The 26,271-nt window shown below is 39.2% G+C and overlaps 1 protein-coding gene across 2 annotated transcripts; it reads right to left on the bottom strand.

Annotated features, from left to right (window-relative positions):
* Positions 1 to 1,309: 1,309 nt before the first annotated feature.
* On the bottom strand, positions 1,310 to 25,185 carry ttc7b (tetratricopeptide repeat domain 7B). Of its 2 annotated transcripts, XM_053335463.1 has the most exons (23): positions 25,047 to 25,185; positions 22,660 to 22,814; positions 22,352 to 22,427; positions 22,110 to 22,202; positions 21,348 to 21,511; positions 20,492 to 20,613; positions 18,917 to 18,995; positions 18,371 to 18,546; positions 18,127 to 18,190; positions 17,125 to 17,262; positions 16,687 to 16,875; positions 16,369 to 16,486; positions 15,990 to 16,047; positions 15,387 to 15,459; positions 15,028 to 15,188; positions 14,813 to 14,929; positions 13,593 to 13,690; positions 12,762 to 13,043; positions 10,173 to 10,220; positions 6,804 to 6,944; positions 4,755 to 4,957; positions 3,937 to 4,010; positions 1,310 to 3,576 (listed from the first exon to the last, which is right to left on the bottom strand). In XM_053335463.1, the coding sequence occupies exons 1-23, from the start codon at positions 25,165 to 25,167 to the stop codon at positions 3,429 to 3,431; spliced, it is 2,898 nt and encodes a 965-aa protein (XP_053191438.1). In that variant the 5' UTR covers positions 25,168 to 25,185; the 3' UTR covers positions 1,310 to 3,428. The 2 variants fall into 2 exon arrangements, with proteins under 2 accessions (XP_053191438.1, XP_053191437.1); XM_053335462.1 differs by lacking the exons at positions 10,173 to 10,220; positions 12,762 to 13,043.
* Between the last annotated feature and the right edge of the window lie 1,086 nt (positions 25,186 to 26,271).

The following is a 26,271-nucleotide window of genomic DNA, read 5'->3' as shown; positions in this document are numbered from 1 at the left end:
GAAAACTTTACTGTGTCCACCATAAAATGTTATTTGAGAGGCAACGTTGACTCTGCCGACATGAAAAAGTCAAAGTTTTAACTAATAAATAATACAACATCAGCCTTCACACTCACCCTTTAAAACCCCTGGTGTGTGTCTTGGTGTTGTTTACATAGATAAAATAGAAATATTCCCTTTTTATTCAGTTTGTGAATATTAAACATCTACTATAATCACTGACAGCAGGGCTCTGGAGGTGTCCAGTGGGCAAATAATACACTATAGTTTATTATAGAAAGCTGGATAAAGGATTTATGTTTATTATTATTATTCATAAAAAAAGTTTTATTCGTCTGTGATGCACCAAAATCTAAAGATATTCAGTGTAAAGAAAAGTGTCTGTTTTTATTTGAATCATTTATCAGTTATTAAAATAGTTTCCAATTGATTTTTTGGGAAGCAATTCATCAATTACTTACTTTAATCAATTACTTAATTGTAACTGTAGGTCTGCATCATATTGTCACTGTTGTGTCAACACCTTGTATTACAAGTTTTAAAGATTTTCCTGCTTCCAGAGTGATATAGTTTGTGTCCACAGGTTGAAATAATCTTAGTCATGCACGTTGAGCTAAAATAAAAGCAGAGACACGATGTAGAAGAATGAATATAAATAATAAAATTATACATAAATATTCAGTTGAGTTTATCTAATGCAGTCTTTAAAATATAAAGCAATATAAAACAGATTAGCAAAGAGTACAAACATTTCCCTGTAAAGTCTCATAAAATAAATATAGTGAAGGACACTATCAGTGATTTAAAATCCAACTGGAGTTCAGTGCATTTTAAACAGGTGTCCTGAGCTTAATACTCACAAGCTGTATGATCACTTTGTAATCAAATACCAATATTGGCCCCCATGAAGAGTACATGTCTGGGACTAGGCCATGACCTTTAAAAGAGACTGACTGTCACTGATACCCAAGAATCCAGCAGGGAACTCAGTAGTGGGGGGGCTGTGGTGTCTAGTGTGTGTGTGTGTGTGTGAGAGAGACTGATCAGTGGCTTCCTGACACTCCGGGATAAAGCCTGTCAGCGCTGTAATCCTCTGATAAAACACACACACAAAGGACGACACACCTGAGAAAGTAACACACACCTCTGGCCCTGAGGTCATGGCCAGGGGGAACAGCGCACACACACACACACACACACACACACAAGCTTACACTAAAACAAATACTGTATGATGGCTGAAACAAAGGTTTATATGTTGAAAAGAACAAACACATGAGTAATATATGCTTGATTTTGTCTGCTTTTATTATCCTCATCATCATCATCATCATCATCTTCCTAATTTCAGGCATTCATTTACAGCACAAAGGACTCACCAGTTGAGCTCACATCCACCTCTCATTCCTCCTACAGTGTCTCTGTGACATCGCTTTCCAGAAAATAGAATTATAATTTACTTTCTAAAATAATAATAATAATAATACACATGGAACAATCAAATATACAACAATAAATCATTTTGTATTTATATACTCAAAAAAGAAAATAACTATATTCATCTAGTATTTAACATGACTGTGACAGGACATAAAGACAACTCAATCACTGTGGTTGCATTTACACACAATAGGAAGTCTGGTTTTACTCTTGTCCATAATTACAGTTTTTAGTATGAATAATACAGAGGAGTTCCATCATTTTACATGAAACTCAAAATTATTGTGTTTCTGTTCCAAGTTTTTGTCAGTGGCACTTGTTTGTTTGGCTACTGCTGCTCATGCTTCAGAGAGGGAATTTAAAATGTGCGTTTATTAATATGCAAATGGGATTTGTTTTAACGTTATAACATTTAATGAAATATGCTTATTCGCTTTCTTGGCAAGAGAACAGAAAATCGCCTGGATGCAAAATATGAAGCTACAGCCAGCAGCTAGTTAGCTTAGCCTAGCATAAAGGCTAGGGGGACACAACTAGCATGGATCTGAAGATAACAAAAGCTGTTGCCTACTAGCAGCTGTAAAGTCACTACTTAACACATTTTATTGTGTTTGTTTGACCAGTCTGTTGTATTTATTTCTTTTAGGTTTTTAGTATAAATTAACATTACTTAGCTACAAAGTGTATCTTTTTTTTACCTTTGTACAGAATTGGGCTAGTTTCCCCCTTACTCCCGCCTTTGTGCTAAGCTAAGCTAACTAGCTGCTGGCTGTAGCTTGTAGTAATATCTTCCTCTCTAACTCTTGGCAAATAAGAAAATAAAGTTATTCCTTTAACTTTAAATGATTCCTAAGGGGAAATTGAATAATATATACATTGAAAGACTTTGTATAAGTCTAGAATGTCATGGAAATATAAAACACAAAAGAGCTTGTCAAGGCTTTACATGGAAGATAAAATGTGCTTTAATTTAAAACTCCAGAAAAAGCTGTCTCCTATGTGTGTGTGTGTGTGTGTGTGTGTGTGTGTGTAAATGCAGCCCACGTTTTGGCATTTAGACTTTACAAATTTATTTATTTTTCAGTAATCTGTTGATCATGTCTGTCAGTGCTCCAGTAGATTCCTAGGAACTGGCCGTCCTGAGGCAGCCGTACAGTAACCGTGATCCTCTCTATATAAACAGCAACAAGTGAACGTGTGTGTGTGTGTGTGTGTGTGTGTGTGTGTGTGTGTGTGAGGTTTTTGTTTGACTGAATGAAGATCATCAGTACTGTTTGGCTTCTAAAGAAAACCATTTACCTGCCCACAATCATTATCTTGCTAGATTTACCCTCAGTGAAAATAAACTGTGCGTGCATGCGTGAGTGTGTGTGTGTGTTTGAGTGAGTTTTTGGACTAAACAATGTAACATGTAAACAAAATGTAAACCATTACCAGAGCAGTAACTTAAATTGGATCTTATTTACATCATTAAAATGGGACAAAACACACACATCTTTCTACAAATCACATACGAGTAGACACAAGTATGCACAGGCCACATGTTGGCACACATACACAGCTATGGGTGTACATGCACGGACACAAAACAGGCACACGAAAAGTGCAGCTCAACACACGCGAGCACATACACACACTCACACAGCATAATGGCAACAGACATGCTGAGGGTGCATCATTTCAACTTCAGCTGCAGCATCATTATGAGGTTGGGGGCACAGCAAAGAATTGTGGGAAGGTTGGGCGGGTGGTCATGGTGAAGCATGAATGTATGTTTATTTGTATCATATGTATTTGTATATAGTGTGTGTGAGTGTGTGTCTGAGGGTATGGCAGTTCAACGTTGTGCAAGTGGCATGCAGACATGCTGTGTGTGTGTGTATGGGGTGTGTGCAGCTTGCAGGTCCATCATTCGTGCCACTGTGCTACAGTACTTAGGCTATATTTGTGTGTGTGTGTGTGTGTGTGTGAATGAGTGAGTGTGTGTCTCATAGTGCTCTGGGTATGATGGTGAACGGCAGAATGGGGCTGCTGGCCTCCAGCTCCAAGGCAGTGAGGAAACACTCTGTGGCAGCGGCAGCGTTGCCCTGAGCCTGCAACACCTCTCCCAGGCTGTTCCACACATCATGAGCCGTACTGAGGATAGAGAGAGAGAAGAGAGGAGAGGTGAATGAAGAGGACAGAAAAAGGGTGGGGAGGAGAGGAAAGAGAAAAAAAAATAAGCAAGGACAGGAAAGCAGATAAGATGGGGAGTGAGAGAGACGAGATGGAAAGAAAGTAGAGGAGAGGTGAAATAAGTGGAGTAGGGAGGAAATTAGAAGAGGAAAGGAGGGGAGGAAGAAGAAGAGAAAAAACGAGAGGTGAGGAAAGGAAAGGAGGAAACAAGAAAGTAAATAAAAGAGGAGAAGCAAAAGGAGGAAATATTACAATTAAATGTACAATAATGACAAAAAAAACATTAAACTGGCACAAACACACACACACACACACACCTACCTGTTGACCTGAACAGCATCCCTCAGGACTTTTTCAGACAGACTGTAGCGCTGCAGCTGGTGGAGAATCAGACCCTGCGGAGAAAAAGAAGACTGTTAATAATATGTTTGTGTATTCCTGTGCATTCAAATTCACTTTCAGACACTAGAAACTAACTTCATGGGAATTACTAAGTTATTACAGCTCACATTTCCCTCATTTCTTTTTGTATTTCTTGCTAAATAATATATACTGTACTGCAGCATTGACTCAGTGAAACATTACCAATATGCTCTATGTGTCATGAGCTGCATTATTGGCTTGGGCTACATCCTTTTTGACTGGACCACTTTGTCTATTTCTATATGAATTCAATTCTCTCCCACACTGCATTTCTTAATGTTAAATGAATGTGGGGATAGACTAGTGGTTTAAAATATACTACTTATTTTGTAGTTTTGTATGTGCACTTTTATTTATGCATTTGGAAATTCAGCACTGTGACTGAGGGTTTTAAAAGTCACTTCTACACACTAACTGGGGCAGGACAGTCCTGGTTAATGGTGACGCCTTCAAGTGGATGTGCAAACAGTGGCAGAGAGCCAGTTTGAGAGACATAGAGGAGTGTATAGAAAGAGAGAGGGAAATAGACACTCTTCCGTCTCTACAGAAAGTCTAACAGGATGGTCTCACAGGATTATGGCTAAATACAGGAAAAAAAACACACAAAGCCTCAGGCGCTGCAGACACTGCAGGCAGATAGAAGATCTGTAATGTTCCCAGGAGACAAAACACAAGGACAGAGCAAGAAGGAGATCATCAGTGTTTTTGTGAGTTACCAGTCTCTGCATGGTCTTGACGTGCGTCGGGTTGATGGACAGGGCTTCCTCATACCAGCGCTTGGCCTCGTCTATGTTGCCCCTCAGCTCTGCTATCTGGCCCTTCATGTACAGCACATTGTGGGATGTGGGGAAGAGGTTGGAGGCCTCCTGCGTGCAGGCAGAGGCCTCGGCGGGCTTGGACATGCCAATGTACACCTCAGCTGCAGGAGAGACATGGATAAGCCAGAATGTTAGTGTTTGACTCTGAGATGAACAAAGTAAACCAGTGCAACAGGTTTTCCTTTTTGTATTATTAAAATATGCAGTTTTTGCTGTAAACAATTGAGATAACGTCAGTGACTGGCAGCTTCTATCTGATAAATGTAAGGCTGCATTTCCTGTAATTGTTGCTCCATCTCAGCTATCATCCCATGCTTTCTTTTGTCATTTGAGTTTAATTAAAATGATTTAAGAGCAGCAAACAGAAAGCATGACTGATGGAGAAATCATTTAAAAGTGCAAAAGAAGAAAAGAAAGAGTAGAGAAGAGCACAACTGTTTTCAAATGTCTTTCCTCTAATAACACAAATAAGATGTTCATCCTCAAAGATTATCTATAATAAGGTCAATTAATGCATCCAGTGTGTTGCTGTGATGAAGACAGAATGATACACAGAGAGACTGAGATGGAGAGAGGAAACGAGTTCGAACTGTCTGCCTGTCTGTCCTGTGATTGGATGATTACATTAGCTGCGTCGCCGAGCTGGAAATGACCCCCTCTGACAGGAAGCAGCTGGATAGATAAACACAAGCACAAACAACCTCCGTCTATGTTTGTGTGTGTGTGTGTGTGTGTGTGTGTGTGTGTATGTGCAAAGTGTCTGCATCTGTTTATGTACACTCTTCATTCAGTCTGCTTATGTTTGCATCTACTGCTGTCCACGCAGAAATGAGAATCAGGTCTTAAGCGGACTCTAAAGGAAATAAAATCTGGTGTGCATGTAAAATCCTGTCAAACTGCTCCTGCAAGCTAATGAGAGAACATCCAACTATGACTAGGAGGAAGATCATGTGTGTCACAATGAGAGGAGACAAAACAAGTTACACAATAACCATAAATGACAGCTGACCGGTTCATCAGGATGTTACATTTGGGTATTTGGTGGTTTAGGAATAACAGTAGTATTCATTACAAAACTTTTTAGTTACTACCAGCAAACATTTTAGCAGATACACAGCAGATATTTCAAGCTGAGACAGGAAAAAGTCTAGATGAAGTTTGGGCATGTAGCAGGTGAGTTTTTGTAAGGTTTTCAACTGCGTTACCAACATGTGGCTTGCAGCTGCCTGGAGGTGATGCTTATCAAAACCACAGAATCACATGAAGGTAATGCTCACATTTTTTTTCACAAAAATTAAAATAAAAATAAATTCTCTTCTTAAGTAGCATCAGAATCAAAATGGTGGCTGCAGACAGGAAATACCATGTATATTCCCCCTCTCTACAACCTGTTAAAGATCACAAAAATAAAGCAAAAGTGTCAAAATGTTTAAAAGATAACTCAAAACTTCCTGTTCAACCTGGAAGAATTGTTTAGTCTTTTTTTATTCTATTTTTATTTGATTTGTGCTGATGTTTTACATTTTTTGTTATTATACTTTTTATCTTCATATTCAATTTGACCTTTTATTTTTCTTATTTACGTAACTTTTTTCAGGTTTGTTTTTACTTATTTTCTCTTGCGTGTATGGGCCTCAATTTTTCTTTGTAATTTGTTCATTTTTGTTCCTTTATTGTTTTTGTTCCTTTTCTTTATGTTATCTTTGGTCTACAATTGTTCTGTCTTATTATCAGCTTGTCAATCAGCTGTGAAGCTGTGATACTATATATATATATATATATATATATATATATATATATATATATATATATATATATATATATATATATATATATATATATATATATATATATATATATATATATATATATATATATATATATATATATATATATATATAGAGTCTGACTGATACTGATATGTGCATTTGATGTGAGCACTCATACCTGCGTGCAGCCAGATCTGAGCCAGGGTCATCCAGGGATGCAGGGGTCCATGTTTGGGGGCGCTGCTCTGCAGGGAGGAGGCTATCTCAGACAGAGCCTGCTCCACACGACTGGCTGCTATAGATGTAGCGTGCACTGAACCTGAAAGGAGCAGAAACAAACAGTCAGGCCTACGCAGCGTCTCCTGGAGGTAAGAGACGGTCTTATCACTGAAGCAGCGTTATGCAGCCATGTGCCACAGTGCTCGTTTTTATTCCAACCAAACACCACAGCAGATAATTTCACTCACTGACTTCAACTTCAGTGAGAAAAAGAAGAACCTGTGAGTGACATCAGTGATGTCTGGGTGAAATAAAAAGCTCGAGACTGTCGGCGCACCATGGCGTTGAGTATTCTGTTCCTGCGTTAAAGCCTTTAATCAGTCCACACCATTCCACACACAGAGTTATGACCCTGGATTAACCAGGTTAACATGAATTAATCTCTGCACCACCATGCATGAACACTGCATCACTCTGCACTCTGCTGATTAGTGATTGAAAGAGGTGTCGCTCTGATTTGGTCTCGTTGAAATGACATTCGGGTTGTTGAGGGGACGCAAAATGGCCATTGTGCTGGAGCTGCAGATGCACACTGCAGGTCTGTGAAAGCAAAACATTGTATCAACTCCCTTCTTGTTTTCCACAATTTTTCATATCCGTCAACGTAATGTCTTGCGTATAACTAAATAATGACCAAAACTTCCTCAAAGAAACTTCAAACCACCCTTGAAGCATAATCCTCTTCTCTGCTGTTCCTCCATATGCTCAGCATGGTCCAAACTCTCATTGTTTAGCCAAACCACGGCTAAATGTGGTATGCCGCCAGAGACTTCAGACTGTTTAGCCACATTTTCCAATATAAAGAGTGTTTAGAACATGCTGAGTGTACAGATGGACAGAAGAGAAGCTGAAGTTTTTAGAAGCACCTTTAAGGGGCAAGTGCTGTATACTCTAAGGATAAAATTTAGGTGTAATATCTCTTTAAAGTAGTGCATTTCCCCCCATATTTTCATCATATTCTGACTGAAACGCTGGATTCAAACAATGGCAATGTTCAAGATGTATGAAGTTCATTGGCATAATATAAATACTCAGTAAAACTGCTTGTAAAGGTTCTGTTAATAACAAATAATCATTATTTTTTTAATCCACTATGATCTGTTCTGTGTGTGCAAATTTAATTGTGATTAATATTAAAGAATATATATCTATATATATATATATGTTTTCTTCTGATGCTCAAATGCTGTGAAATGAAAAAAAGATTTTCTCTCTCTATTATAATTAGCATTTTTGCACATAGCAGCACTTTCTTAAGAAGATGAGTAAACAATAATAACTGGGCTAAAGGCTGTGCTAGACTTAATTATGTCTCCTTAGTTACAACCTACACAGATTAGATAACCTGAGGATACGCTTTCTATATCCTACGTATTACATACTACCATTAAAAGTGACTGGAGGTTACAGCAAGCTGGAATAAAATCTTTACTCTAATAAAAAGATTTCCTGTCCTCTTTTCATAATTAGTCTGGTTTCCCATGGCGTGGTCTAAACCCCCAAATACTCTCTCTCCTTCCTCTACATTGATGTAACAGTAATGTGTGTGTGTGTGTGTGTGTGTGTGTGTGTGTGTGTGTGTGTGTGTGTGTGTGTGTGTGTGTGTATTAAGGAACAGAAAATGGCCCATGTGTATAAGATACGTGAGCTAAAGAGAAAAGATTTGAATATTCAAGCTTTGTGTGTGTGTATATATGTGTGTGTGTGTGTGTGTGTGTGTGTGCGCGAGCGAGCGAGCGAGCGAGCAAGAGAGGAAGAAGAGTGTGTGTTGCTTATAAGTGGATTTAGGAAAATGACAAGAGGATAATGTCTCTCTCCCTCTCTCTCTCTCTCTCTCTCTCTCTCTCTCTCTCTCCTACACACACACACACACGCATTTAAAGTTGAGTAGCCTGCTTTGAAGGGCACTTTGTAAAGAGTAATGTAACTGCAGCAGCTCAATCCATTACAGCACATACAAGGCATTCAAGTTGAAAATTCCTAAATGAATTACACTTACAGATGTTTCAGCTGCATTTTCACTTTCCATACATCCTCTGTTTTCTTTCTACATTACAATCCTCACATAAACACTGAGGTGCATCTCTTTAACACTAAGAGAGAAAGCGTGACTCTGCTGAATAGTCAGCCATTACTCAGACAGAGAGAGAGAGAGGTAGAGAAGTGGCATTTTCATATGGATTGCTTTCACTTTTGCCATTTTGTGCCCCTAACAATATGCGAGTCAATCCCTCAAGGTGACATCGGTGACATCTAAAAATTGTGACTTGTTCTTAAATTGTTGACGATTCACACAGCAACACATGCACGCAAGCTGCTGACTGAATTAAAGGAATACACTGACTTATAGAAATGAATGCAGCTAATCACCACACCGTAAGCTGGTTAGTGGGAATTTCCAGTATGTATAATGCACATTCCTACAGTTGCCAAATGATTGACAGTTAATCTTATATTCATAGAGTATGTACAATATGCTTGAATGTTTGTATAAATGTAGGTAAACTAGATCTTAGACTAAATCTTAAAAACACATGCATTTATTTAATTCTCCTGTACAAGCATTCCACAATGGCTTGTTACATATCAATCTATCATGGCTAACTAATTATGACGGCAGCAAGAAAATTGAGATCAATTGTGTGTCAAATGTCAATATTATGACCGCACATCTCAGATGATCAGTGTCACATGCAGGAAGCAGCTTCTCGTCTGCCTTTCTGGTGTCACATTATCTCTCCTCCGTTCACTGAGAAAGATGTTGGAAGTGTTTCCTCTGCCTTTTACCTCCCACTGTGCAGGAAAATGCAGCATTATCACCACTTTTTCTTTTGTTATAAAGCAATTGAACAGATCTCACTACGATCAGTGTAATGGGCCATAAGAAAGCTGCTATATGTATCACTGATTGAACAATATTACCCCAGCAGTATTCTGTTTTGTGGCTTTCTGTGATCATTTCTTATGAGACAAAATGCAATGCGCGTGTATTCCTGTGTGTTCATCACCATCAAGTCACTGTATTCCTTTAAATCATGAACAACCAGCAAGAAAAATTTGGTACAATTCTCCTGGTAACTGGCTTGCCGACTTCAAGTAAAAGCAAAGGATGTATGTACATATTTTCTTGATCGCCCAGATATCGTACATATATCCGAACCTCGTCGGGAGAAAAGCAGGCCGACAGGGACCCGATGGATGGACGGAGCAATGGATGGAGAAAAAAAAAAAAGAAGTAAGATCAGATGGAGGTTAGATGGCTACTTACAAACAGAAAACATGGAGGAAAAACCAACAGTGGCGTCCTGAAGGCCGCCTTGAAAAAAACGAAGGGATAAGGAGGAAAAAAAAAGAAAGACGATCGTTAATGAGTGACAGAGAAGAAGAAGACTGAGAAAGAAGATAGATATCCAAAAGCCTTATGATTAAAAAAAGAAGAACATAAGATTCCCAAAAGAAGAAGTGTAGAGCACAAGGAGAATTTATTCTTAGACCACATCAAAAGAGACAGGATGCTTCCACTTCCACTTTTTATACCAACTAAATCTGTTTAAATAAGTGCCTACAATCTGCATATTTATGGAAAATAAATACCATAAGGCTCAATAAAGAAGAAATATGTGAGAGGTTCATCATTTTGTACATTATACCTAATGAGATGCGCAGTTTCTTTGATTTTCATGAGCAGCCTCAGTAACACCAAACATTGGATATGGAGCTTAAACTAGACTGATTTATCTATTAATTACACTGAGAAACAGTCCAGTTATTTTCAGTATTATTCACAGTTTTGCTGGACTTGTAATCACAAATTTAAACAATGTAACTGTTCTCCAGCTGGCTGAGAAAAATCATGTTCTGGAGAAGAAACAAAAAAAAAAAGAAAGAAAGGAGCTAAATTATTTAACTGAATAACAACCGTTATTATTCAGTGCAAACATCATTAGTGGAATAGATGGCAACAAGGAAAGACAACATAAGGTTGGAACTGGGAATCAAGACAAATGAAAGTTGGCTGAAGTGAAAAAACCTCAGACACAAAGAGAGACCGAGAGAAAGAGAGAGAGGAAGATGCAAAGTAGGACAAATAACAAGAGACAAATGGCCGAGAGACGGGGAGATAGATCTGAGGAGACAGTGATGCATTATTAAGTGAAAAATTATTTGTTTTAAGAAGAAAAAAAAAGGATCCTCATTGATCTCTAAATTCTGGCTGCATTGTGAGTGATTATTTGAAGTGTTGTTGAAGTGAGCAGGGGTCACAGGTGCACGTTCACCTGAGTAAGTCAGAAAAGCCACTGCAGCACAAGTGCACTCTGATCCACAACCAAAGCACCAGTTTATACACGTGTACATGCACAGATTTAAAAGACTGCATGATCTACTTATGTGTGACTACGAAGCACATCCAAAACTCATCACATAAAGGTTAGTGAGCGTAGTTTGAAACATGCTTGTGAGGTTTAAACCACCATTCAAACTTCACGATTCACCTCGGCTACAATCTGGTTGGTCATATTGAGTTTTTGGGACATCAGCTCGTTGCTCGTCTTACTTGCTGAGTAATAAGAAAATTACAAGAATGATCCACGTGTCCCTGGCAGATTCTTCCTCTTACAATAAAAAAGTAGAATTCATAAGATATAAAACTCACAAACTCTCAATTCAACTCAGTTCTATACACTCGAGAAGGTTTTGGTGTTGCTGACTTGATCTGATATGACCAGTAGCTTTGTTTGGCAAATATTTACCAACATTTGCACAAATACTGCTGTAAACCCACACTAATAAGTCACTTCACAGACTTTATAGCTCTTTTCCATTAGTTTAAAATCTAGCTAAATATTAAACTAAGAGCTGTAACTTCTAGCTACTATTCAAGCAAAAGTTACAGACAGTCTTGGCTGCACTACCATGATCTGTGAGGTAGTATTTGATAATCCTGGTCTCAAATGGAACTTTAATTTTTTACAAGTGATTCAAAAGACTGAAGGCTCTGACTGGTCCAGCAGACTCACACACTGAGGTACTGAACTTGTACTCGAGACACAATCAGAGACAGAAGCTATGAAACTTCACACACACCATCCACTGACAGGTTGTCCTAACAACAGACGCTCCCAGTCCTATGATAAGACAATAACACGGTGGGCTTTACTGCTTGTGTTTCACATTGACTGACACTACAATTATGCACCTAATGTAAAAACATGTTAAAGGGAAACTGAGCCACTACAGAAACCGTTAATGTGGGATTCTGGAATTGACAGATCATTGGTAACTCCAACGCAGCTCAGCGTTGTATCACTTTGTCACAATTTCCACAGGAAGTAAAGGCTGTACTCAAGGCAACAACTTGCTGTTATTGTTATTATTGTTGTTGTTGCTATGCTTCTCTGTGTCTCTCTCTCAATCCAACCAGAAGGCAGAAGAGCTCAAGGTTTCCTCCAAATGCTGCTCAGTGGGGGCATGTTGGCTCTCTGTAAATAAAGAGTTCAGTCTAGACCTGCTCCATGTAAAAAGGTCCTTGAGATAACTTCTGTTGTGGTTAGGACTAAAGAGTTTAAAGCTAAAAAATTCCTACTTCTAAACGAAGTTGCTCAGCAAGTGAATGGGTTTGTTTTTCAGTTTTGACTCTATTATGAAAGGTTTTGATACTGCCAGTGAATAAAAATATTTATCATCATACTGCACGGGGCAACAGAGAAGCATGTATGCCAGGAATGGGTAACCCTAACCCTCTCTTTATATAACATCCAAGTTAAGAAAATAAACCAATCTCCCATAAACTCATCGTGTTCTTTTAGGTCACTCTCCACACCATGCTATAGGCCGAGTGGACACAGTGGCAGATTACAATTGGAGGAGAGCTGGCGCCGAGTGACGTGGCTGCAAAAGGAGTGAGTCCTGGTCTTGGTGGGTGCAGCAGGAGAAGGAGGAGGAGAAAGGGTAGGAGGGGAAGGAGGGTGGGAGGAAGGGTTTTTGGGAGGAGGGAGAGGAGGAGGATGAAAGGTGAAGACAGGGGAGGGAGGGGAGTAGGGGGGTGGTGGGGAGGAAGGGTAGAACAGGGAGGAGAAGGTGGATATGGTGGACGGAGAGATGGGTTCAGAACCAGAGTAAGAAGAGGAAGAACCTGAGACTAAAAAAACAACAACAACAGAAAAACAGGAAAACACAAATAAGTGACATTAATCAAGGAATAAAGAAAGGAAAGAAACATAAGTCGCTTGTTGTCCATCTTTTGTGACTGTAATGCTTAATAACATAGTAACTGATAGATACAGTAATGGAACAACCTGTCAAATCAGACAAACTAAATCAAGATAGAAAAACAAGGGTTGCTGAAACAGTGTTGGACCAGAAATCACTAAACACAAGAGAAGGCAAATTAGGGCAGGTAGGTACATTTTGCTCTGATACCTGTAGTTACCAAAAAGACTGGCTCCAAATGGAAAGAATAAAGAGAAAGCAATCTCTCTCTTTTGATGCCCTTAAACATCATTGACAATAAGTGACTTTCCTTAAAAAAAACACATGGTACATGAGAGAAAATAATCAGTGTGTGAACGTATGTTTACTGAAAAAAGATTAGCACAACTGGAGTAGTCTCACTGGATGGGTGCTGAGGGTCCCTGAGGAGTAGGTGGGGCTGGAAACCTTGTACATGAGTGTGTGTATGTGTGCCTACCAGTATCAGGGTCACTGAAGTCAGGCAGAGTCATGGCATTGAGCTGTCTTCTGTCTGCTATGGCTCTATCCAACAAACTGCTGCCACGCCCCGAATCGCTGCCACAGAAACACACACACACACACACACGTATGTACACACGGGCACAGATACACACACATGCAGACAAAACAATTCCTGTGCTCGATTGTTTTTGTATTGCTCGGGTTGCAAAGCAAACATGGTTGCCAAAAGAGAGACATAATAGCATTACATTGTTTCTTTATTACCCTTTTGTTTTCTTACAATCTGTATGAACAGTATTAGATTAAAGATCCCCTCCAGACATGTTTTACAATATATTAAGATACTCTGTGTGGCATAATCATTTACATCTGATATGTCTTTTACACCAATACATGTATTCACCTCATTGAAACCCTTAAGATTACTGCTACTTTTCCCCTCCTTATAGAATAATCCAGAATGTTAGGGTTTATTTGACATTTTTGAAAAATCAAGATTTACTTCACTGTAAAGTCAGTTGTCTGTTTATGTGCACTGGAGGCTTCATGTTTCCACATCACACTTGTGTAAGCTATATAATGGACATTAATGGACATTTCATGTTTATAGGTGCACATGTTAAAATTACATTTAAGGCGAGAACCAGTAAGCAAGTGGAGATTTACACATAAGTACATGAACACAGGTGACACCACACAAGGAGTGGATAGATAGACTGCATAGCTAACTGAACAAACGATCATACAGGACTAAGCTTAATAATGTACCTGTTTAAATGTTATTATAAAACACCCAAATGTTGCGTAATAATCAGTATAAATTGAATAACAAAAGTTAATCCAATAACATGAGACTAAACAATTTAATAGCATTAATTAGGTTAGTATAATTGGATATCCCCCTAATTCTAAACTGCATGAACACTTTTAATGGTGAAAAACATATTTCTCTTTGGACAGTGGATGTTTCCTAGCAACCGATTTACTTAAGTCTTTACTAGCTAAGACATTCCTCAAGTTTCAAAAGTGCAATCAGATTCAGTAAATCTAGCAAGTAGTTACTAAGAGCTTTTTACATAAACTAATGATGGATTAAGATTAAACCAACACAAACATCCGGGTTGGTATTTGCATTTGGGGAGTGTGTGTGTTTGTGTGTGTGTGTGTGTGTGTGTGTGTGTGTGTGTGTGTGTGTGTGTGTGTGTGTGTGTGTACCTGGGGTTGGTGAGGTTGTAAAAGCTCTTCCATATCTGCAGCATGTGTTTACAGGTAAGCAGAGCTTCCTCTGGGCCTCGGCACATTGTCTCCAACTTCACCTTTGTATACAGCAGACTAGAATACAATAACACACACACACACACGGTCAGCTGATCTCAATGCAGTGAAACAGACAAAATCAAGTGTTGTTGTTAATGTTTGTTGTGCCTTACTTGAAGTTCTCGGGGTACTCAGACAAGGCCATCTCTATAATATTGAGACCGTCGTGGTAGTGTTTCTGTGCCGAGAGCAGCAGGGCCAGCAGATGAAGGGAGTGAACATCATCCCCTTGAAGCTGCAACGCCTGTCGGACATAGCCTAGTGCCTCGGGAATCTACACACACAAATACAAACACACACATATACAAAAAACTACAGGTTTTCACTACAGTTGGGATAAAAAGTACCATGTGAAAGTGACAGATGTATAATTCCTCGATAGTTGCTGACTTTCACCATCTGGTATTCACACCTCAAGCTTCCGTGGTTTTAACATGTGTGTAGTGATTATGGTGATTATATGTTGTGTTACCTGTCTGGACACAGCCAGCTGCAATGCCAAGTAAAAGGCTGCTAGATGGTCAGTAGGAGACAGACTCTGAGCTCTACAGAGAGACAGAGAAAGAGAGGGTTTATGATCAGACAAGCTGAATAACAAAAAAAGAGTCCTGTATGAGAAATTGCACTATCAAACCCCATAAAAGAAAAGTAATAGTAACCAGAGGATATTTAAACATTGAGACACAAGTAACAACTATAATATCATATCAATGAAAACAGCATGACAGGACATATTTACCATGTGATAAAGTACAACCGCATGTACACAAACAGTTCTTATGTTGAAAGTATGTGCATTACAGTCTTGTTCTAATATAACCATCACTATTGGAACATGTTTATAGAGGGAAAGTTGCCTGAGGACAGAAATTAGTGCCAAGTTAAATACTGTGTGCACAGATGACAAGCTGCACAGCCAGACGTAAGGCCAAATGAATAGCCTGGTAGGGTGGTAACTTTAAAACATTACTTATTTTGTTAGACTGCAGAAAAGGAGTTTGTGCTGTGACAATCAGTTCTGAGGGAAAGATGGGTGTAAAAGAGAAAACAGAGAGCAGGATGGCTCAGTCCCAACCTCTGGAAGGCTCCCAAAGCTTTCCTCTGGTACTCCTCCTGTGTGCTTCGCAATGATGCTGAAGAGGCGCAGAGAGGCAGAGACAAAAAGACACAGATAGAATGCAGTCAGCTACACTTTGTATTAGTACAAGAGGCACAACAATCAGTGAATAATAAAATTATATTTAAGAGAGTCATTCAAGTCTTGATGTATCTGTATGCAAGAACATTGGATAGAGATCATTCACACTAGGTTGGACAAGCTTAAAAAATCTTCTACTTTAACACAACTCTCAAGTTTTAATGTTAATTCTTTCTAAGTGAGAAACAACAAAGGATCCCAATTAGGGATTATCATTATATGCCTTGTAATGTTAGACACACACATACACACTTACCATCAGTGGCTTTGAGGCTGTAAACTAGTCCAATAGCCAAGAAGCCTTTGGCTCTGAACTCAGCAGCTTTCTCCCCCATGTCAACCACCACCTTTGCGAAGCACTCCCCCTCATCCAACTGGATTGAGTAGAAAGATGCATAAATAGAGAGAATGGAGAAAATGTGGATATAAGTGAAGGTATAACTTCCAGAGAAAACTGATTTATCTGACAGTGTATACGCACAGAAGCCAACCTCACCAAAACTCTATCTGTGATTTAAGTATATGGACACACATCAAGCTGTGTTTCAGTTTAAAGCTACATGGTGGCTCTTACCCAGTGCAGGGGTCCGATACACAGTTTAACAGCCAGCAGTGGGATGGTGGGGTCATCAGGCTTTAGACGAATGCACTCCTTAAGAACTTTAACGGCTCGGGCTGATTTCCCTGCTGCCATTAGCGACAGGGCGAGCTGGTACCAAAGATGGAACTCCTCAAAGGCAAACTTCATAGCCCTCTCCAAACACTGGAGATATTAGGTCACATTTTATTAGTGTTATTAAAGTACCTGTAAACTTCATCTTCTTGTAGAGCAGATTAGATTGTAATAAAACGTTTATTTGTTCAGGGACATAGATGTGATAAAGAACTTAAGTGTACATTAATTCCATGTGGGTGTACAACAGCTTTATCACTTTTCACAGTTGCTATTATTGCATTATTATGTATTCAGAACTATGACTGTGACCATGTAGTCCACTGAGGTTACACTGACCTCTGACAGCATCTCATACTGCCCTCTCCTGCCCAGAGCTATAGTCAGCAGGTCGTACACCACAGAGGCAGACTGCAGGCTGATGATACGATCGTTATTGTGTTCAGGGATCCTGCTCAGGACAGCATCACGGTTAGCCTGGAAAACACACAATCAAAAGATATTAATATAGGAACAACTCTCAGTTCCAAAACTAAAAGTAAGATCCACTGTTGTAGAGAGGGGTGTAAAAATGGGGCTGTGCAACATGACAATAAATATTGAGTTATGATATTGCTCTATTGTTTATTTAGTTGTGCCACAAATTACACTCTTTATGCCAAAATATTTCTCATCATTTGGAGCCTTTCCATCTTTTGCATGAATTGCATTAATACATTACTCTTCTTAGCTTTTTAAACATGAAGCTTTTACCGCACTTACGGTAACATTACAAGCGTTAGCTGTCGTCAACTTGAATGTTTCACCTGGTTCACTGTCTCTCCTCTGCTCGCTGTGCCCATGGTGAAACACAGAGTACAGAGGAGAGTAGTACGACCATAAATGACAGCAAAATGCAGTAGAGACTATGTTTATTTATGTAATTTACCTAATATATGTGCACTTGTTTCATTACAGCTCTGTGAGAGTCTCTCTCTTTGCTGTCGTTTGTGGTGGCACTCCTCTCCTCTGCTCTCTGTGTTTCACTGCAGGCGGGGCCAAGTCCTGTGTGTGCAGCACACATCGGAGCAGAGGAGGGATTGTAAAGGGTAAGGTACTCCTACACTACACTTGTTTTGTTACTGTAAGTGAAATAAAGGCTTTGTGAGAAATATGCCAAGAAGAGTACACAAGGACATCGACCAGAAACTATTCATTGATTAAATTTACAGAAAATGTACTCTATCTATCTGTATCCTCATCGGGATATAAAATGACCTACATCAGGATATGTGATTTTGGTCATATCACAAAGCCCTAATGTGAAATATTTTCCACTGAGTGTGGAGTGTTGCTTCTTACCATGGACTCACTGATGAGGAGCAGCAGCAAAGCTTCTTCTGTGTTCTCCTGAGGACAAAACAGACTGAGAGAGGAAAAATTGGAGAGTCAAAAAGATGGAGTTGGAAAGAGAAAAAGAAAAAAATATATGGTGACAGAGAGAAGATGGAGAAAGTACACTGGCAACGACATACTTTTGGAGCCTTGTTGGCCATGTTCCATTCTATTCCAAGTGAAGCATCAACAAACACACATTATCACTTACTTCTCTCCCGAGTACATCCGTGGGCGTCGACTTAGGCTGTAGTTCTTGCTGTGAGTGTGTCCTTGCCGTGTGTGATCATCCAATGGTGACACGGTGGGCGGGTCTTCCAGAGGAGACCAGTAACTCTGTTCGCACATTCCTCTGAGCAAGATCTCTGCAAGCTGTCTGGCAATGGTCTACAAGCACACACACACACGCGCACACACACACACACACACACACACACACACACACACATTTGGCAAAGCTAATCTGGCATCAACAGCGCAGTCTGTTTACTTGGGGCTTACTTTGCTTCTATTATACAGTATTTAGGATTAATATTTGATCTTGTTTGTACATGATGACTAAAGAGTCCAGATTATAGTCTATACAGTGGTAGAAATTGTTTATATAAATGTTTTTTTAAGATTTAGGTTTGCCCTTAAAAGGTTTTGTTTTGTTTTTTTTAACAACTTGGAAATATCAACATTCTACAGATTGAGACATTATCTAAATAATTGGGCATTAGAGGGGTAACACCATCATGTTTAAGTAAGCTCTCACCATGCGCAGGTTCTGGGTGGTTCTCGTCTCAATAGCCCGAAGAATCTCTCGAAATCGCCCCACGCCATGTGTCAGGTTGCTATGGCAATTAAGACAGGAAACAGGAGAAAAAAAAACCCATGTCAGAGTCTGTAGCATGTGTAAAGTACTTCCCATTTACTTGAATGAGAAGGTGTGTGTAGCATCACTATCACATTTCTTTGTACTAGTTTCAAAGATGACTTTGATCATTATTTGTATTTATTTTAGATATCTCAGGCTGAGCTAGGAAATTTAGAATACAGGCTGCTCCAAATGATTTTTAAAAGTTGTTATGTGATGTGGGTGAACTCAATTCAAAGTCTAAATTCATCACTTCCTGTGTGATTATCTGACACCATAACAATGATTAGGGAATTTTTAAGTTTCCTCTCTTTCCTTCCTACCTCTGATACTGAGAAAGACAAAACAAAACAAGAAAACCCCAATGAGCTTCTATTGGGGGAAAACCCACAAAGAGCTGATATGGCCCTGGAACTATGTCTGCTGTATGAAATACAACAACTCTACTCTGTACATGACTTACGTGTTCACACTTTTCTGATTTTATCAACGTGTTAGCAGTTCTGTCATACTGTAACTGTGAAGTGGGTGGAAAGTGTCCTCCACGGAGAAAATTGTTCCTGATTTCTGTTTGCACACACAGCTCTTAACTTCAAAACAGTTCAATATTTAAAGGTGGACATATATACAAAAATAATTGTTTTTTTATTTAATTTGGTCTTTTTGTGGCTTGGTTATGACTGACATTTGATTATCTGATCACTCCATGTCTTTTTGTTTCTCTCCCTCATCCACTGCCTGTATCTCACCATCACCAAGGCAAGGCAAGGCAAGGCAGTTTTATTTATATAGCGCATTTCATACACAATGGCAATTCAATGTGCTTTACATAAAACAGAAAAACATGTAATTTGAGAAACTTAAAACATACAATTAACCCCCCACCCCACCCCACCCCCCATAATAAAAACAAAGTACAGAAAAATAGAAAGACATAAATAAAATGATTGCAGCATAAAATAATAAATTAGCTTTAAAATCATTAAAAGGACAAAGAGTGCAAATGAAAGATTAAAATGTAAAGTGCTTTAAAAGAGCTCAATTATAAGCTCAGGAGAAGAGAAATGTTTTTAACCTGGATTTAAAAGTGTTCACTGTTGGGGCTGATTTCAGTTCTGCTGGTAGTTTGTTCCAGTTGTGTAAAAGCTGCTTCACCATGTTTAGTTTGAACTCTGGGCTCAACTATCTGACCTGAGTCAGTAGATCTCAGAGCTCTACTGGGTTTATATTCTACTAACATGTCATTCATGTATTCTGGACCTAAACCATTCAGTGATTTGTAGACCAGTAGCAGAACTTTAAAATCTATTCTATAGCTGACTGGGAGCCAGTGTAAAGACTTTAGAACTGGAGTAATGTGCTCTGATCTCTTTGTTCTGGTTAAAACTCGAGCTGTGGCGTTCTGAATGAGCTGCAGCTGTTTAATGCTTTTTTGTGGGAGTCCAGTCAGAAGACTGACTTGCTCTCTCTTACCCATTCTTGAAGTGAATGACGTGGGCTCTCTGTAGGCCCATCTCCAGGAAATAGCCCAGTTCCTGGTCCTGGGCCGCTGGGCCGGGCTTTGGGCTGCGGTTCTGAATTCCAGCTGACAATGCCTGCAAAGACAGACATACAGAGATAAAGTAAGAAATCAAAAAGTGACATAAAACTTCCTCAAATCCTCCTAACCAGCATTAATGTCTTTTTTTTCCAAAAGACAGTTGATTATGTCAATGTGGTTGCAGTATGTTTAAATAGCAATGCATATGGTTGGTTTTCATGTCTGATGCACAGCTGCTGCATACAGACTGAATTAACTAAAAATAACAAGCTTACCTCAGTCTTCATCTGTGTACCAGCTACGTTTTTATTAATTATTAATTATTAATAACAGTAATGTATCTCAGATTGCTGGAGCTATGATGAGAACTGTCAGCCTTCAGACTGATCAAATGTGTGCTTGTGTGTACAATTCTTGACAATAAATTCCCCACAGGAAATACTGTCCTTGATATCCTTTTATAAATGTAAGATTTCACAAGATTCAAACAGGCTCCATAAACTATTTATTTGTACATAACTTATGCAGTATATTCTAGTCAGCTCAGTCTATGCATCCTGACAGACATTCTTCAAATAAAGAGGAAGAGATTTGTTTGTCAGTTGGCCATCATGGGCGGTGATGCATTAGTCAGACTTGCAAACTGTCAGCAGAAAACTCATCGTACGCCCACAGGGATTGCACAGTACATGGGAGTACACACACTGATGAGATATTTGGCAAACACGGCACTAAGTAATTATCAGACAACTGTGTCAATTTAATGCACTGAAACAGTCACACACACACCTTCTCAGCCTCCTGTAGGTAGAGAAGAGCGATGTCTCCAGATTTCTCATAGCAGGTGATGATTTCCTGGTCTCGATCCGTTGTGCTCCTATTGGACGAAGGAGAGCCAGTGTTCTTATTGGACAAAGATGGAGAGGCAGCTGGGACTTTCTCTAGACACAGACCTGAGGGAGAAAGAGGGAGAGAGAGCAATTAGGGTGATGGAGGAAAAGAGAGTGTGACCGAGGATGAAGAAATACAGAGTTTCATATTTTTGGTATAATTGTCTGTGCCGTTTTTGTACACTGTGGAAAGATCATCTTCTATTCTAACATTTCTAATCTTGTTTATACCCATTGTAGATAATATCAAGCAAACTAGGTCAATTCAAAACATAATCAATCATTTATAGGCAGCACATTGATATTTTATCAATCATAAATGACTGGTTGCATTTAGTTGAGTTCAACTGGCCAGAGAAATTGTACTCTGTCTCTCAAACTATAGAAGAATGACAATAATAAAGGATAATGCCACCTAAATATTAATTATTTAAAGACAAACAGAGATGTTTGATGTGTGTATGAGGGCATGTTTGCTTAGTTATTGCTGTTTATCCCACCGCTGTTGATCAGCAGTGACACTGTACTGCCACCATGTGGTGCAAAGCAGTACTGCAGAGAAGATTAGAGCAGACAGGATTGCTGGCATGTGAGGTCAGGTTAAGAAAGACATGAAACATAAAATGATGATTGGGTTTTGTGTGTGTTTGTGTGTTTCTACCTTTAGTAGCGTAAGCCTCTGCTATCATAGACAGCCTGTACACAGGAGCTCCCCCCAGCTGCATGTCGTCCATGTTCACCCGACTGTAGTGACCTGTCAATATATCAGTTACGTATCAATGAACAGTTCGATTGATACTCTAATATTTTACACATACAATCAGCTGTACTTTTTTTATTAATAAAATCATACAGTTGAAAAAAATATAAAATATTAGTAAAGATGGGGAGTGTGTGGGCTACCTAAAGCGTCTCTGTATTCTCCCTCCACATAGCTGAGTTTGGCCATGAGCAGGCTCGCTTCCTGGATGTAGTCAGCCTAGAGGACAGGACACACACGTTTGAAAGGTCAAAATAGTAAAAACAAAAACTGATTTGATTATGAAAAGCTTGCATGGGCTACTGTTTTTTGGCACCAAATGATCTGATAGGAACAGATATCAGTTTGTGAAATAATAAACGACATCATCTCAAGAATACTTTACAAAGTGTCGACAAAACCAAGTCAGTTATTCAGTTCATTTTTCAGTCATCCCTCCATCTGTAGTTACCTTGAGGTTTCCTCTGTCCAGAGCAGCAGTCAGGTGTTTCCTGACCTCCACCAGTTTAGGTCGCTGGCCCCTTGGACTGGCTCCCGGCTTGATTGGATTCTCCTTAAGGTACGTCTGAAGCTTGCATTCCCCCAACAACAGCTCCCCGAGGTCATCTACACACACACACACACACACACACACACACACACACACACACAGAATATGATAAGAACAATAATTATAAATCTACAGTATAGACCGACCAATATAGGATTTCTGAGGCTGATACAAATATTGATACATGAGGGTTTTAATAAATCTAATAATGATAACATGAATGAACAATTTTTGTGTATTTTTTGTGACAGCAACTAAGAAATGTATAGAACAGAACATTTTACAGTAGAAAAAGAATTTGACACAAACTCTGTTTAACTGACTTAGAATAGATAATAGACACTGTTTCAACACATTTTTGGCATCTTTATACTTCAATTTCCTGTCATTAATTGGCTGAAAAACTCTCCAATACTGATATCTGTGCAATGAGCTATTAATTGGGTTCTGATCTACAGCAAACCTATTGGTTCAGAGCCATTTAACAGGTTTGTACCAACTGGACAGTTTAAATCAACCAATCTACAATTAAATATAAGGGCAATATGAGTAGTTGATCACTGATCCACAAATCCACAATCAATCTACATCACTTCTGAGGTCTAAAACTGACAATGAAACACTGCCTCTGCTGTGCTTATTAACATACCAGCTAGAATTATGTATAGCCTTAACAAGCTTCTAAATTGTGTGTGTGCTTATAGGTTTAAAGGTGAAACGACCAGTAATCCTGTCTCTGACCCCAGTCAGTGACCAGAGCTCTCACCTCTCATGTGTCAAATTACATTCCATACTAGCAGCTTTTCTCAGAGCCTTTAGAAATGGGCTGAAAGAAGACTAAATTATTCATATTTATTCTATTACAATAACCACATTTATTCAATCCAAAGATGAAGATCAGGACATAAAGCCAGAAATATTGTCAAAGTTGGTCAAAGTTAAAGACAAAGGTCTTTCACTCACAGAAATAATTTACGTCATCCAGAATATACTTAATGGAACAAGAGAAATTCCTCTAATCACTTCCCTGGCTACAGTTACTCACTTTCACCTTTGTTTTCAGCTCCAATGAGATAGAGCTTTTAATGTTTGGCCTCTGCTTTCTGAAGTAATGTCTCTGCAACTGCTGTTTGGCTGCTGAAGCTTACCTTTAATAACTGCATTACACTGCCACACGGCAGATCGATCACAGTCTTTATGGTAATGAAATGCATTACCCAACCTTTCCTCAGCTATTTGCAGCGGTGGGAAGATGGAGTGCATACACACCAGCAGCAGAGGAGGAACTACAATATGAAAACTGATTTTTTGTTTGTTTAATTTTTGTCTCTTTGCTTTCAGTAATCAATTCATTTGATCTCTTATAGTTTAATTTCTCTGTGTTCCATTATTGATCACTTGTTGAATACACGACTCTGTATTTGCTGTTGTATATCTCTCCTTGCCATCCCTTTTATGTTTTACATAACTATAGTAATACATAACTACATTTATAGGAAACAAGTAGGCATGATAATGAAACACAGATAACAAATAGGACATGGCTTCACTTTCAGATTGCTGACCTTGACTGACAGCATTTGTTCATTTTAATCGTTCAGCATCAGCAGAGACTTTAACAGATAACAAGCAGCAGTCACGACGCGACCTGCTACACCAAACCACAGTAAGAAATCTGACCGTTTAAAATGTGCTGCTGCTTTGCCAAACGTGTGTGCATCATGGAGCAAATGTTAATGCATATCATTAAGATCTAGATTGTTCTGGTAAATTCGGCGTCAATAAAATCCAATAGAAGCTGTTTTTAATTACAGTAAATAGACGTGTTGTAATTCGCCCCTCCATTGGTAAATTAGATAGTGGTGGCCCAAGAGGTGAACCAATGTGTTTGTTGTTGTATGTCAAGGATGAGCGAAACTTGTAGTACAAGTCAAACAAAGACAACGCCTGTGACAGATTTGTGAAAGGAGAAGGGGAGAGAGAGAGAGAGAGAGAGAGAGAGAGAGAGAGAGAGAGAGAGAGAGAGAGAGAGCTGTCAGAGAGGAACTACAGATAGAGTGAGTTCGCCATGTCTTATCATCAGAGTATCTCAGTACATACACGCCAAAACAGCCTCAAAAGTGGTAATACCCACGGTGAAAAAACACAAGGTTCCCTCTCGACATTTCTTAGATAACTGGCGCTGTGTTGTGGAGCTCCCCGCACCGGCTGACTCTGTCAGGAAACACCGAGGCTCACACCGGGGAGGAGGCCCAGTAACACACTGAATGAACGCACATCTTTCTTACCATTGGATATTAGTTTAGCCGAAAGCTGCCGCACTAGCTCCGGTATCTTATCCCACAGGCACTCTGAACGGCACCGCTCTATCTCCGTCTCCAGACGTGAGCCAGACTTCCTCGCTGTCATTTTGGGACCAAAACACCTCAGGAGAGGATCCCTCACAGTCCGCTACGTAGCAGCGTCAAGCTGACGCAGACGACAGACATAGCTTCCGGTCACAATTTTAGAAATAAAGCTTTAATCAATAATCATAATCATCTTTATTGAACAAGTATATTTACAAATATCACGAGTCTGACTTGTTGTTGTACTGCATAACAAATATAGAAAATTAACTAATCCTAAATTATATCAAAGAAGAAATAATTTACAATATGTACAATATAGTAGTACAGTATATCCAGCGTGCAATTAATTACACACTGCATTATTAAAAGAAACATATAAAAGAAACATATTCAGGTGGCAAATGTAGGATGGTGTGTGTGTGTGTGTGTGTGTGTGTGTGTGTCTGTTTGTAGCTACACCAGCAGGTGGCAGCATTCCCTCACATGAGCTGACAGAACTACAGTCTGTAATGGAAAACAGCTAACATCTGTTTCACATTAGACAATAAGGAGGACAGCTGTTCAAAATTGGGATGTCTGCAACTCCTCAGACATCCCAATCAGTACCTGATCCATGCTGGCTGCCCGATCCGTTCTGCACCTGTATGAATAAACAATGGCATAACCTGAAGCAAGACGTGACCTGATACTAATACCAGATAAAACTTTTGATAAATGATAAGTTGATTGGGTGAAAACCTTCAACGCCCTTTATAAGATGTGCCTTTCACAATATCTAGTATCAGTTCATACATAGACCTGTCATTGTTGTCTATGCATTGTCAGTGTTGCAGTAGAACTGATACAGACAGTAATAACCAATTCATATTGAGGACATGCTAATCTACAACTGTCAGATGCTCAGTAGACCTACCTTGTGTGGAGTGAGTCCACAGCACAAGTCTGCTGACTAAATCAGGTAACCAGTCAACACTTCCTTTTGCTTTGCACTGAAGACTTTTTGACTGTTGTGATAGCCCACACTATCACACTTAATTATAGCTGAATTAATTATTTTACTATACACACTGGCAGCTTTCTTGATGCTTGTTCTCTGTGGCTTTGCAAATTTCTTGCAGTATTTGCTCAGTGTCCCAATGTCCCCATGTGTTTCTAGCTTAAC

Source organism: Scomber japonicus, chromosome 16 (assembly GCF_027409825.1).
Source record: "Scomber japonicus isolate fScoJap1 chromosome 16, fScoJap1.pri, whole genome shotgun sequence".
In the NCBI taxonomy this organism is placed as follows: Eukaryota; Metazoa; Chordata; class Actinopteri; order Scombriformes; family Scombridae; genus Scomber; species Scomber japonicus.
Note: the sequence above shows the minus strand (reverse complement) of the source record. Positions and strands in the feature narration are given on the sequence as shown.